Source organism: Bos taurus, chromosome 15, assembly GCF_002263795.3.
Source record: "Bos taurus isolate L1 Dominette 01449 registration number 42190680 breed Hereford chromosome 15, ARS-UCD2.0, whole genome shotgun sequence".
NCBI classification, from domain to species: Eukaryota; Metazoa; Chordata; class Mammalia; order Artiodactyla; family Bovidae; genus Bos; species Bos taurus.
In genome coordinates this window covers 48909492-48924291 of record NC_037342.1, presented here as the reverse complement: position 1 = coordinate 48924291, position 14800 = coordinate 48909492, and the positions used below count along the sequence as shown (strand labels likewise).

Sequence of the window (14800 nt, the reverse complement as noted above, 5' to 3'; positions counted from 1 at the left end):
CAAAAAAGAAGAATCAGTTAGCCACCAAAGACTATACTTTTTGAAGATCCATTAAGCCTTGATTTACAATTTGCTAGTTGCTAGATAGTTGACAGTGTTTGTATGTAGGCCACTTCATTTAGAGCCCTAACCTGAAAATCTAGAGAAAATTAGAAATACTTATATGATTCATTCATTCCATTTGGCATTTTACCTATCTGAGTTTGCCCGCATCTAAATAGAAAATGCACAAAATATTTTTCTCACGAGCACAGTCAATACATGTTTCCTATCAACTTCCCATGAGACCCATGGTACTTCCCAAGAAGGATTTACCATCAAGAACTTTACTCACAGATTTGTCCTAATTGGAATATAACACAACACCATGGAAGCTAGTTAATAGCAGCAAAATATAAATTGAAAACTCCTTATCTCTTTATCACATCTTAAAAAAAAAAAAAATTGCTGAGTTACTAGCACTATCTGTGTCCTAAATAGGTAACCTCTGTCTAAGCACTGTTTTTGTACCAGAAGTCAACAAAGCAAAACCCTTTCACCCATTGTTTGAGTTCACTATTGAGGTAATGTTGGTGATCTAGTAAGCTGGATTAGATTCTAATAGCAGTCCCCTGGAAGGTTCCAGACTGAAAAGCTAAAATTTATACACAATGGTAACCACCTACGTACCACCTATACCTTTTACAATGTCTTATCCTCTTTCTCATCAATTCAGAATACATGCCCTACATTTTTTGTCCTCGCCTCACCTTTTGTCCTTCCAAGGATGCACTTGGAACTCTAACCACTTGTGATTGGAGTCAATTGGCCATCGTACCCTGATGGTGTTGCCAGGGTTCCTCCCATCGTAGGTTCAACAGTCAACAATCATAAGTCAATTAAAGGTACCATGGCAAGTATTCTGACTATTTTGACAACAGAGCTCTTGAATGGTCTGGAGTCGGCACACCAAGATGCTAACTCTTACAGATCAGCCCATCTATACCCCTCCATGTTCTCCTCTACAGCGATTACAGTGGAGCTGAGTATTGCAATTTTCTATGTTTTTCCTTTCAATGGAGGCTCAAGAGTAAGCATCCAAAGTAGGAAAGCCTTTCAAGGAGGAGAAAGTGAGAACCAGTCCTCTAAGTTACCTCAATATAACGCACCTATACCTGAGGAACCTAAAACCAGAAAGACAAAGGAAGGAAAAAAGAGGGAATGGCACAGGAGAAAGAGACATTAACGGAAGGATGAAAGAAGAGAATGGGCAGGGGAAGAATATGAAAGAAACAAAAGATAATGCCAAACTTTAGTGAAGACGGAAGAAAAGAGGAAAGTAAGAGAATTTGCTGGAAGGATTAAGGCTGAACCCACCTTAGTGTTAGATGCGCCAGCAACTGTAAAAGGGCCTAATATAGAGGAAGTGTTTCATTTAAATATAGGCCGTACTCATAAGAAGGTATATTGAAATGATAAGTCATCAACCACTACATATATCTGACCTACATTGTGAATTATACGGGTGCCTTGTCACGGATGTTGTCAGCACAATCTGTTAGCTGAAGAACAATGCATAGCGCACCATAAGAAAAATTTCAAGAGACAATAGCATTTTCTCTTAATAAAAAAAACCGGTGAGAGGAACTCAGGGACCCCAGAAGGAAATGATCCTACGGAGTAGAGGAGTTAAAGTCTATTTGATTCTAGCCTTTCCTCTGTTCTTGTTAAAACAAATATGCTTTCCTCTAGTGGCATGTCAACTAGCTTATCTCAGCTCCTCACTTGAGATAAGCCAACATGGGAAGTAAAACAGTCACTAGCAGCATCGTAACCTCTTTCCACTCGCACCTCCTGGGCTGATCCCGCTGGCATCTCCAGCCTGGCGGCTTGGAGAACGAAGTATGCAACACACAATCACCTAGGAGGACCCTCTTCTGCCATCCCACCTAGTGCTAAATTAATACATCAGTCCCGTGCGCATGGCAGGGAACATACTGCCACACTTAAGGTCAATGCGACTCACAAATCAATTCCAAAACCAACAGACGCCTTCCCACGACTCCATGAAACCATGTACCTCACTTCCTGTCCATAAGAGGCTCTGACTCAGACGCTGGGTCTGTACCCTTCTGCACCTCTACCTACAGGTGCTTCAGGCCATCACTTTTGGATGGGTTGGGCACCGAAGACACTTTGCCATGATGGGCCACCTAGCCTTTTTGCCCACAGTTCGTCTTTATTTGCAGTTCACTTGCTTAGTCACGTTCCTGGAGGTCTCGTCTGTACTACTGTCCCTAATGGCCTTTGACCGCTTGTGGCCCATTTTGCGCCCAATCCTTGCTTAGCTATGCTTCCATGTCCCCACCAACCACAGTCATCCACATGGACAGCCGATTGAGGCCTAGCTCATCTTGGGTCGTCAGATTGTAAGCACAACTCGATATCTCACTGCCATTTACCAATTTTATGCCACTCCAAGGGATACCCATAAAACTATGTGGCTCCCCGAGTTCTTTCCTCCACACTTCAACAAACTGGCCGGATCGCACCGATTGGAAGTCGTATGAGTTCTGTCGGCCTCCGTGCAGGACCATCAGGAACGACCAACAGCATGTTACAGCATAAGTTGTTGTCCATAACTGAGTGAAACTACATGAGTTAGGATTCCACTGCTCATAGAGTCTCGGTCTCATCCTAATGGCCCGGGCAATCCGTGTTATCCCCCGTATCTAGTCCATACACCGATACACAGCGCGCCCAGAAAGGCTCACACGCTCTTAAGACACCAAATGTGATTTCCCACATGCTGTGCTGTTGCTCCTTGGTTTTACTATGACACCAAGAAGTTGCACCAAAAAATATGGATCTGTTGTCCCACAGCAGGCACTATTGGAAGCCAAGGCACCAGGTCAATACTGCTACCAGGTGATTCTGGGCTTTTGTGTAGTCTTGCTCTTTCCCATAACTCTGATAGAATTCCACATCATCTTACCCAAAGTGTGAAGACCAAGACTGGAGATCCCGCGCGACACGCAATTGTAACCCATGACTGTTTGTCTACCTTAGACAATGGGTCTTAATCTTGAAGGCATCTGAAGAGTTTTCTTTTAAATGTACCACCCCTTACTCTTCCTACTCTTTATAATTCAAATGCTAATGTGTAAAACCTATTCCGACATTTAGTGGAGAGAAGCCCAATTCGGTTTGGATAAAATTATTTTACTGGAATTTCAAATTAAAGAAGTCACCAGGCCTGTCATGGTGACTCCCTCACTGTGGTATGCATTTTAGGAAATACATTGGTCAATAAAAAGGACGTTGGTGGAACAACCTTAGTATTTTTCCAAAGAAGGACCACTCAGTGGTTTACTCTGTACTCTGATCCTGCAACACAATTTTTTCTCTTTTCCAGATAACGCCCAAGGATCCTCCGAGAACGCCGTTCGCCGATTAATATTGATTCTCCCCTTTGTAAACCGGGGTTCAGAACATCATTGCAGCCTTATACACGATTTGTTACCTGAGAGTTAGATTTCTTTGTAGGTAGGTCATAAGAGGTGATTGTTACTTCATTTAGGATTATTTCAACTCTCAAATTCTCATCTCCCTCCTTTACTACGTGTCTAAATCCTTGGCTCACGAATATGTTATTCTATTAGGCTTCACTCAGGCTGCTTTGCACCTGGCACTCACATTACTGAGTAGAACTACCCAAAACCCCCAATGGATATGGTACACAATTTTAGTGTTTTTAGCAATAGACTCAGCTGAGGCCTCAACTTAGAGTTGATCATTTTTAGTCAGGCAACCTAAATATCAATAAGATTTTCAAATTATTTCTAATCACCGTCTCCCACTCCATTTCCTGTCTTTCCCCACTTGCACCTAGTGAAACAAACCAAACCTCTTTTACTCTGAGATCCAGCCCAAATTGCAGAGGATTTGTACATCTAAATAAAGATACAATACTAAGTTTGATTTGTTTTATTGTTGTGTAGTTTGTTCCGTTTTGTCCTCATTTATTTGTATCAAGCTTCTTAAGACAAACTCACAGGATCGATCTTGGCCATGGTGCGTTGCTTAAACCAGTACTAATCCTAACATCGTGAGTTCTCTATCTAACTGTAATCAACTAAGATTAAAGTGCATTTCAAAAATATTTATATAGGGAAGTTCAAAAGAACAGTATTTCTTACTTCTAAGGTCTAACAGGGAAAGATATGGACATTAAAAGAATTTCTCCTTGAGTTGGCATAGAAGGCAGCCTATTCAGGGTATGTATTTGAAGTTAGCAGGAAAACTGGACAAGTGATTGGTCACAGTCCTGAGAAACCAGCAAATTTAAAGCCTGTAACCTGACACCACGGTGAGTGGAGAGGACCTGTCTAAGAATAATATCTGCAAGAATTGTTGCTTGTTATTCGCCAATTGTTCACTCCCTAGCAAGTCCAGAGAAGAGTAGATAACGTCAGGGGCTGTTGGTGCGTGTATTAGTCGCCCGACCCTGAAGAGTGGAGAGGCACTGAGAACCTTAAATCGTTACTAACCTTCATACGCCAATGAACACTATGAAAGAGAGAGAATTCCTTACACCACTCTATTGTAGCACTGCAGGCTCTATCTTACATTGCTCCAGACTTTCTTTTTTAATGATCTTCTTGAACTAATTTCTTGTCCAGAACAGCTATTATTATTGTAATTTTGAATATGAAGACCTTTGAGCAAGGGAAAGCCCTCAGGCCTGGATAAGAACTACTACGCGGTTAGTTTGGAACATCCTATGGGGAAGACCCACTGAAGCCGACTCGTCTTGTGTTTCCTGCATGGAGGATTATTATAAAATCATAAGGGTCTAGAAAGAGTGACAGAGTGTGTCCAAGGCATACGAATTTCTCATCACTAAGGCCACACACCTTTATGTGCCGAGGCTGGTTTCTCTCTAACCACACTGGTAAGTTATGTCTCATTCATTGAGAGAACGCTCACCCCTATTCACAGTTAAATGGCTTATTTGAACATTCATTTGTGATCCCAAAGCCCCACTGCAACAGTGCCTCGTCATCCAGTCCTGGCCCATTATAGTGAAAAGACTGTTTCCAAAAGAGCAGCTAGATGGTTGAGAATTCGAGAATTGATACCGTACTTGAAAGCATCCAGACATTACTTATAGACATGCAAATAAGAATATGTCCCTTGATATCCATGAGTGGTTTTATTGATTGAACCTCACTGCTTTTTTCATTTCCCCGTTGTTTCCTCAGTTGTCAGGCAGGTTCTTTTATCACTATTCACTTGAGAAGCCCCACGAGGGACTTCCAAAATAACAATCACATAAGCCACTAACAGAAATTACTGAAGAATACATTTGCAACTCCAACATTGACACGTAATAATGCCATCATCACCCAGGCCATATTTCATCCTGTCAGTGGGATGTCCATGTCTCTTATATTCTTTAATATAAATGATAAAAGAGTTATTTGTGCCATATACTGGACCTCAGTACGAGTAAACTTTGGAGTCCAGTTATTGAGAAAGGGTTACGCTGCTATTTCTAATCACTGTGACTTAGCGAACTAATTTCTACTAAAACCCTTTGATCTATACCAATGTCTATCAACACCCAGGCTTTTTCTACATTAGTTCCAAGTTATTAAAATATATAATATACAGTTTTATATATCTCATGTAAACAAGGATTATAAGAAAGTTTCAACCCAACAAAGTCTTAGCACAAAATGTTTTGTAGCATCAATATAAATTTTAGTTAACTTTCATTGTCTAAATCATTAGAAGCCGGTACATAAATGACACAAATACATACCATCGGAGAGACTGTGGTACTCACAGCAGAAGAACTCTGAGAACAGCCCCTGAAGGTGAGGTCAGAACAACTTCCTACCCAAAACAAAAAAAAAGAAGAATTCCACAGGGGAATGTCCTATAGCTGCATATTCTAAAGAACAAGCAGAATTTAAGTAGACAAAACTCTGTGCTGTATGTGCTATTTCTTAGTCATTTCGGCCAAGTGTCTCGGTAGGTCGCAACTCTGTCGATATACCACACACGAATTAAATATTCCTCTCGCAAGCAAGCCACACCAACAAGCCAGGTGAGATCGTTGGTGCCATCCACTCAACTCTACCCCAATGAAGATCCACCAAGTCTCTGGGTCCATGGGATTCCCAGGCAAAACAGGGCTTGCGGTTCCATCTCAGAGGATCTCCCGACCAGGATTGAACCAATGTCTACCCTTCACTGTAGGCAATTTAACCACACCCACTGATTCTGACACCCACCAGGCTCCTCTGTCATGGGGAGTAATCTCCCTATGGCACAGAATAACAGTGATTGGTTCTACCATTCCCATTTCCTTCTCCAGTGGATCTTCCTGACCGGGAATTGAACTGGGGTCTCCTGCATTGCAGGCGGATTCTTTACCAGCTGAGCTACCAGGGAAGCCCAAACTGTGTGAGTGAAGGAATGTTCCCTCAGGCCACAAGTATTTGTTGAGTGTGTGTGTGTGTATGTGTGTGTGTGTTTCCCTAGGCAGAGTCTGCATCCTAGAAACACAGTGGGCAAAATATTAAAGAAAGACTTTTTTTCTTGGTTTATATTTTGTTTTTTTTTGTTTGTTTGTTTTATTTTTAATTGGAGGATAGTTGCTTTACAGCATTGTGTTGGTTTCTGCCAAATATCATCATGAATCAGCCACAGGTATACCTATGTCCCCCCTCTTGACTATCCCTCCGCCTCCTTCCCCATCCCTCCCCTCTAGGTTGTTACAGAGCTGAGAGACACAGACAATAGAAAAATCAGTGAGTAACCATTTCAGATAGCACCAAGTGCTCTGAAGGAAACCAAATGGGGGGTTCAATAAAATTCTAAATTATGTAAGATATGAAATATTGAAAGGAAAAGCATTCCAAAAATGCAGAATAAATGTCAATGGTCTGAGGTGGGGGAAAAAAAAACAAAGACAAAGAAAAAAAACCCAAAACTGAAAGGTTGTAGGAAAAACAAAAAGACCAGTGCCAGTATGGCTAGAGCTAAGTGAGTAAACATTAACCAGTGGAAAATTAGAAAGCAATAATTTGATATTAGATACAGGGGACAGGAATGCTAGGCAAAGCTGATGTTTTAAGGTCACTGTCAGAAAAGATTCCTTGATTTAGGCGACTGTGAGAGTTTAAATGCTCTGAGGGACTTTAGGATGAAGTCCTTTGGTGTCTAATATTGTTAATTGTTAAACTTTGCCAACGTATGCAACCCAGAAATGATGGGAAAAGGGAAGAAATGAACTGCAACTTCCTGTGAGAATTCTGAGGCTCAGACTCCTGTGAAGACATTTAAAAGTACCAAAATCTGGTTCACTCATACTACTTATAAATATTCCATCACTATTTGTCAAATTAAATGCTCTATTCATAATGTATTCTTGACTTTATAATAAATTCCATACTGCACAGCTTTTCACTGTCCCCCCAGTCTTCCATTAAATGGTAAATGCTGTGGCATTGAGTACACTGTGTGTGCTTAGTTGCTTATCCATGTCCAACTCTTTGTGACGCCATAGACACTACCTTGCCAGGCTCCTCTGTCCGTGGGATTTTTCAGGCAAGAATATTGGAGTGGATTGCCATTTTCTTCTCCAGGGGATTTTCCTGACCCAGGGATTGAACTTGCATCTCCCGTGTCTCCTGCATTGCAGGTGAATTCTTTTACCTGTTGAGCCATCGGGGAAAGTCCTGAATATATTGTAGATGCCAATAAATACTGGTCAACAGTTTACTGCCTAAATATTCAGTGCTTATCTCTTGTTGTTGTCGATCAGTCACTAAATTGTGTCCGACTCTTTGCAACCACGCGGACTGCAGCACGCCAGGCTTCCCTGTCCCTCACTATCTCCCGGAGTTTGCCTAAGTTCATGTCCATTGAATTGGTGATGCCATCCAACCATCTCATCCTCATCTTATCTCCTATATACGTTAGATAGCTTCCCCAAGACCTTCTCCCAGATTTGTTGAGTCTTTACACAATACACAATGGGGTTCATTAGGGGTGGCAACAACAAGAATATGTCTGCAATAAGGATTATAGCGAGGGGGCTTTTGTGCTTGGCAAAGCGATGCATGGCAGCCAGAGTAATGATGGGCACATAGAAAATGAGTACAGCACAGAAATGGGAGACACAGGTGTTCAGGGTCTTATGTCTCTCTGCCAAAGATGCAATGCTGAGTACAGTCTTCAGGATCAGTGTATAAGAAAGAATAATGAAAGCCAAGTCCAGCATAGTACAGAGAGCAACAAAGAAACCATAGATAACATTGATCTTGTTGTCAGAGCAGGCCAGCTTCATGGTATCCTGATGAAGACAGTATGAGTAAGAAAGGACATTCTTCTGACAATATTTCAATCTCCTTAGCATGAAAGGAAATGGAAGCACTAAGAGAAGGCTCCTGGTGGCTAAAATCGGTCCCATTTTAGCAACTCTGTTGCTAGTGAGGAGAGAATTATATCTCAGGGGATTGTGAATGGCAAGAAAGCGATCCAAAGACATAACCAGCAGTACTGAGGACTCCATGACTGTGAATCCATGGATGAAAAATTCTTGAGCAAAGCAGGCATTGGGTGAAATTTCCATGGCATTGAACAAGAAGATTCTCAGCATGGTAGGGAGAGAGGAGAAGGACAGGCCCAGGTCAGAGATAGCCAACATGGCAAGAAAATAATACATGGGTTCATGAAGTGAGGGCTCTGTCTTTATGATAAAGAGAATGGTACTGTTGCCCATGATGGCAACCAGATATAGGAGGCAAATGGGAATGGAGATCCACTCGTGGGCATGTTCCAATCCTGGAATTCCAATCAGAAGGAAAAGTTGGACCTCAGAGTTATTGAGAACAGCCATGAGAAGTGGGAATATGAACTCTTTAGCCAGATCTGAAATCACATAAACAAAAAGCAGTAACACTTTTGGATAAAGCTCAGTGCTGGACAGGAGTGGGGAGGGGCAGAGGGAGATGAGCAGTTTTTCTTACACTATATACAGAAGCATATATTTGACAAAATATTAATAAAAAGGAACTGCCAACATTTATCAAAAAGCCTTAAACATGTTCGTGTCCTCTAACATAGAAATTTTACTTACAGTAATTTATCCTAAGGTGGTGGTTTTCCAACATTTCTAGCCAAATATGAAACTCATGTCAAAGCAGAGCTGCTTTGATTGAGGTACTGACAGATACTCAGAATCTTTTCTACAGCTTTTCCACATGATCTTCAGTAGTTCTCCTGCACAGAGATCCCTGTAGATATCTACACTATGGTGAATATCAAATGCTAGAAAGTAAATTTATAAACTAATTTAATTCTTAAATTTATGATCTTGGTATTTATTATTCAATTTTATACATGAGCATAAACACCACTCTAGGCTCAAAAAATCATGAACAAGTATCTGTAGTATACTAATATTGATGATATAGTGGTTTTCAAATGAAAAGCTAGGAGAAACGGAACATGGATACACCCTTGGGAGTTATTTATCCATAATGCCTTCATTTTCAAACACAAAATATGATAGTTTCTAGCTCAAATACCTTTGGCCCACACTTCAAGTTATTATTTATTATTTCAAGAGAAAATGGTGAAGCCATACATTAGTATCATATTCATCTTGTTTCTCTTGATCAGTTATCTTATATTTTTATCTCTATGACTGGATTAGTCAAAGAAATTCAAAATGAAAAATATCCCAATCATTCTATTTACCTTTGTAAGGTAAAAATTTTAACTCCACCTATGCATTAAACTAAATTTTGATTTTACTGTTAAAGTCTCTTACATGAATCTGAACAAACTGGGAGACAGTGAATGACAGGGGAGCCTGAGTGCAAAGAATTGGACACAACTTATCAACTGAACAATGTCATTAAAAAGTTCACAGATTATGTTTTCAAAGGTAAAATATACAGTCTTGCAGCTTATGAAAGTTTTGAGCTTTAAGATATCCCAGTGTTGGATAACTGATATAAATTACCAGAGAAATATACATATTTAAGCTAACCATTATAAATCCCATTTGTATTTGGTAAGCATAATGAATACATGCATATGTAAATACAACTTATTAAAGTAATAACTTCAATTGCACAAAAATAATGGCAAAACACAAAAATAAAGGGAGAAACAAAGGAAGTCAAGAGTTCACGTGAGGCATTAACCTCATTAGAGAATTTATTTTCAAGTTCAAATTGCAACAGATGAAAAATCATCAGTCTCCAAGGGAAAATATAGGGGACATTGGAAATCATTTGGCTAAATTGAAGTTTGTGAATTGATATTTTATTTTGTAATTCTTTAGAGGATAACCAAGAAAATCAGCAGCCCTTGGCTCATATTATATATCAACATGTTGGGGTATTTTCTATGCAGTTCTGTTTTGTCAGCTTGTAAATGAGCCTCACCTGCCGACTTGGAGCCCCTAAGCAGTTGGATAGATCTTATTTATCTCCCACCATGGCAGCAAGCCTCCTTCCAAGTCCAAAGAAAGTGCATTTTGGAGATGGTAGTAGATTTTCAAATGCTGTAAACCTCATTCTGTATGTAATCTGTCAAACTTTGCCTATTTAGCAAATTTTACGGTGATCCTTCCACCCCAGGAGGAAGTCCTCATTTCCCAAAAGCATATAACCCTTTACTTTTTTGCTTTTTTTGGCTAAGGGGTATTGCTTTTGGTCTTCCAGGGAATATTTAAGCTGTGCAGTTTTTACTATAGTCTCTTCTATACTTTTATAATGTACTATTTTCATGTATACCTACCCAATCAAACCCCCATCATATACAAAGACTGCTAAATACTGTAAAACATAGATGGGATTTTATTTGTCTTCACATATCTGCCATCAACATAGTTTCTAGAATATGAAAGTTTCTTGGGAGGCATGCAAAGAGTGAATGCGAGTGGAACAAATATAAGACATAGAATCATTTCTTCGTGCCATCTCCCTTTCTTTTGTAGTGGTAAACAAGGGATATTTATGCTCAGTCCATTCACGTACATTTTCAGTGGTAAACTTGTTCTAACACACTATGTTTTTGAATACAGAGTCTGAACTTCAGGAAAAACAGCTCAAGAGAAATATTGGTCATCAAATCAGAAATATTGAACTGGTAGTTGATATCTATGGTCATTGGAATAGATGAGATCCCTTAGGACACTGTGCAAAATACAAAATTGAAATCTCAGATTTAACCCTGAAGAGTAACAAGATTGTTGGGAGCATCTTGCTCAAGAACATCCAGACATCAGGAAGAAAAATTATGAGAGTGGGATAGAGTATACTCCCATGGAATATTTCAAGGACATGGTCATCAGTTCAAACATTGCCTAGATTTCTTAGAATTTCCATTCTTTAAGGTAAAAAATAAACCCTCAAGTCTGATACAGAAACATCTGGGTACATGTCTCATCTTTGCAGATTACCAGCTGTGTGAACTTGGGTAAGCTTCTGGTGTTTACTTTTCTGTTAAATATTGTAAACAATAATATCTATCTAACATAGTTATCTTAGAAAGTCTGATATAGTTTTTGCATACTGAATATATTAGAACTATCAGCTACTATTAAATATTTCAACAAAAATTTCCTAACCATTTCTTCTTCACATCAAGTCCTAGACTGGCCAAAGAAGGTTTTTTATTTTTTCAGTTGACATTAAGGCTTGTTATTACTTTTCATATTATCCAATAAATGGGATCCTGCTAATATCAGATTTAATAAAATTATTTTTAACCTTCAGACCACACAACCCCATCAATACTCCCTTTATACACACACACACACACACACACACACACACACATACAGAGACTCTCTCTCTCTCAAGCTACTTCTTCCTCCCCATAGTCATTTCTTCAGATATGAAGTGTTTCACAAAGCCTTAGCTTTGGGTTTTCAAGAGGAGTTTTAACTACTTGCACATACCAATACTGGATGCTCAGTATATCCCTGAATGACAAGAGAAAGAAATTTCAACTTTAACACTTAATTTATCTAGATGCACCTACTTCTATCTCCCTCTGGGATGCAGCCCCTTGGGTTGAATAAAAAAGTAGCCGGCTCTCTGTAATTTCCCAGGAAACTTAAGTAGAAAGGGTTTGACATAGTACATTAACTCTTTGGTACCCAGGAACCCCAATAGGAGCTAGAGACCAATTGAGGCAAAATACAATTAGAAAACTACTCAAGTTAAAAAAGTATGCTGGAAATCATATTGATGAAGGATGCTCGATATGTGTCAGTCAGAGACTAAGCAATATAGGCAAAAGAATAGGCTATTTGTTATCAAAATATTTGAGTTCTAATTTGAGATTATACCACCTACCTTTTACTTCAGTTTAATCATCGACAAAATGGAAAAATAATACACAAAATATCAAATGTTTATGAAGGCATTTTATAAACTATAAGATAGTTTATCAGTGATTTCACTAATTTGACCCATTTTTGGCAAATGTGATTAGACGAGCCTTGAAATAGACATGTTCTGCCACTTCCTGTTAGATTTCTAACCAAGTATTCCAAAATTATATGCACTCCAGGCTGATGTAAAATAGTACAAGATGGAGACTTAGATTAAACAGAAAAGAATGACATTTATTAAAAGGGGTGAATATGTGAGTAAACATAAAATATTTTTATCCTTTCTCATTTGCTAGGAAAGAGGATTTAGTTTTTAAGGTTAAAAAAAAATACAGTACATTGAGAGATTTGTAACAAAGGTAGAAATATGTACTCAGCAATAATTGCATACAGGTCAAAATGAGATAAACAAATGTATACTGTTAAAAGATTCTTACATTACCTATGGGGTAGTATAATATTTTATTTTGTTTCTTCAAATTTATGTTTTGATTGGTGAAAAATTGCTTTTCAATTTTGTGTTGGTTTCTGCTGTGCAACAATGCGAATCAGCCATAATCATACATATACCCCGTCTCTGTTGAGCCTTCCTCCCCTCCCCTCCCCCACCATTTTAGGTCATCACAGAGCTCCAGGCTGCAGGCCGCCTTGTGTTATACAGCAGCTTCTCACTGGGGATCTGTTTTCCATACGTAGTGTATATATGTCAGTGCTTTCCTCCATTTGTCCCACTCTCTTCTTCCCCTACTGTATCCACAAGCCCATTTTCTACATGTGTGTCTCCATTTCTTCCCTGTAAATAGGTTCATCAGTATCATTTTTCTAGATTCCATATATATGCATTAATATATGACATTTGCTTTTCTCTTTCTGACTTGCTTTACTCTATGTAACAAATTCTAGGTTCATCCACCTCACTAGAACTAACTAAAATGTGTTCTTTTTATAAATAAGTAATATTCCATGGTATATATGTACCATAGCTTCTTTATACATTCATCCATAGATGCACATCTAGGTTGCTTCCACAACATGGCTATTGTAAATAATGCTGCAATGAAGATTGTGGTACACTGTGTCTTTTAGAATTGTGGCTTTCTCAGGGTATATGCCCAGTAGTAGGATTTTTGGGTGGGCTAGAATGTATTAATTCATGGGTGGACTCTGATAAGTTAAGGTTGCATTCCATAACCCAAGGAGCAACTACAAAAAACAGAAACAAAAAAGTATAGCCAAACATTCAACTGAATAAATAAAATGGAATACCAAAACTTACTTGAACTGATTTGATTTAAAGACTCAAAAGAAGTGAGTAAAGTTGTGACAGAGAAGAGAAAACAGATGACATAATGAGGAAACATAAAATAATGACAAACATAAAATCAAAGTATTAATCATTGTATTAACTATATTGGGCTAAAGATTCCAAAGAACTCGTGTGACACAAGATTAAAAAACATTCTGACTACATTGCATGGGAAATAAAAAGACACAGATAAGTTTAGTGTAAAAGGATGGGGAAAATGTCATGCATTCCAATACAAATGGTGAGTGTGACCATAAATTCCAGGGCACATGGGATTTAAAGTAAGAAAAGGCAGAGGAACAAGAGATCAAATTGCCAACATCCATTGGATCATTTAAAAAGAAAGAGTTCCAAAAAAATATCTACTTCTACTTTATTGACTATACCAAAGCCTTTGATTGTGTGGACCACAACAAACTTGGGAAACTTCTTAAAGAAATGGGAATACCAGACCACCTTACCTGCCTCTTGAGAAATCTGAATGCAGGTCAGGAAGCAATAGTTAAAACTGGACATGGAACAACAGACTGGTTCCAAATGGGAAAGGAGCACATCAAGGCTGGATATTGTTACCCTGCTTATTTAACTTATATGCAGAGTACATCATGAGAAATGCTGGATTGGATAAAGCTGGAATCAAGATTGCCAGGAGAAATACCAATAACCTCAGATATGCAGATCACACCACCCTTATGGCAGAAAGTGAAGAGGAACTAAAAAGCCTCTTGATGAAGGTGAAAGAGGAGAGTGAAAAAGTTGGCTTAAGACTCAACATTCAGAAAACTAAAATCATGACATCTGGTCCCATCATTTCATGGGAAATAGATGGGCAAACAGTGGAAACAGTGACAGACTTTATTTTACGGGGCTCCAAAATCTCTGCAGATGGTGAATGCAGCTATGAAATTAAAAGACACTTGTTCCTTAGAAGAAAAATTATGACCATGCTAGACAGCATGTTAAAAAGCAGAGACATTACTTTGCCAACAAAGGTCCGTCTAATCAAGACTATGGTTTTTCCAGTAGTTATGTATGGATGTGAGACCTAAGCGCTGAAGAATTGATGCTTCTGAACTGTGGTGTTG

The 14800-nt window shown here is 38.9% G+C and overlaps 1 protein-coding gene across 1 annotated transcript; it reads right to left on the bottom strand.

Annotated features, from left to right (window-relative positions):
* Positions 1-7954: 7954 nt before the first annotated feature.
* Positions 7955-8893, bottom strand: OR51A7 (olfactory receptor family 51 subfamily A member 7). The gene has a single exon (NM_001390392.1). It carries the CDS (start codon positions 8891-8893, stop codon positions 7955-7957), a length of 939 nt encoding a protein of 312 aa, NP_001377321.1.
* Between the last annotated feature and the right edge of the window lie 5907 nt (positions 8894-14800).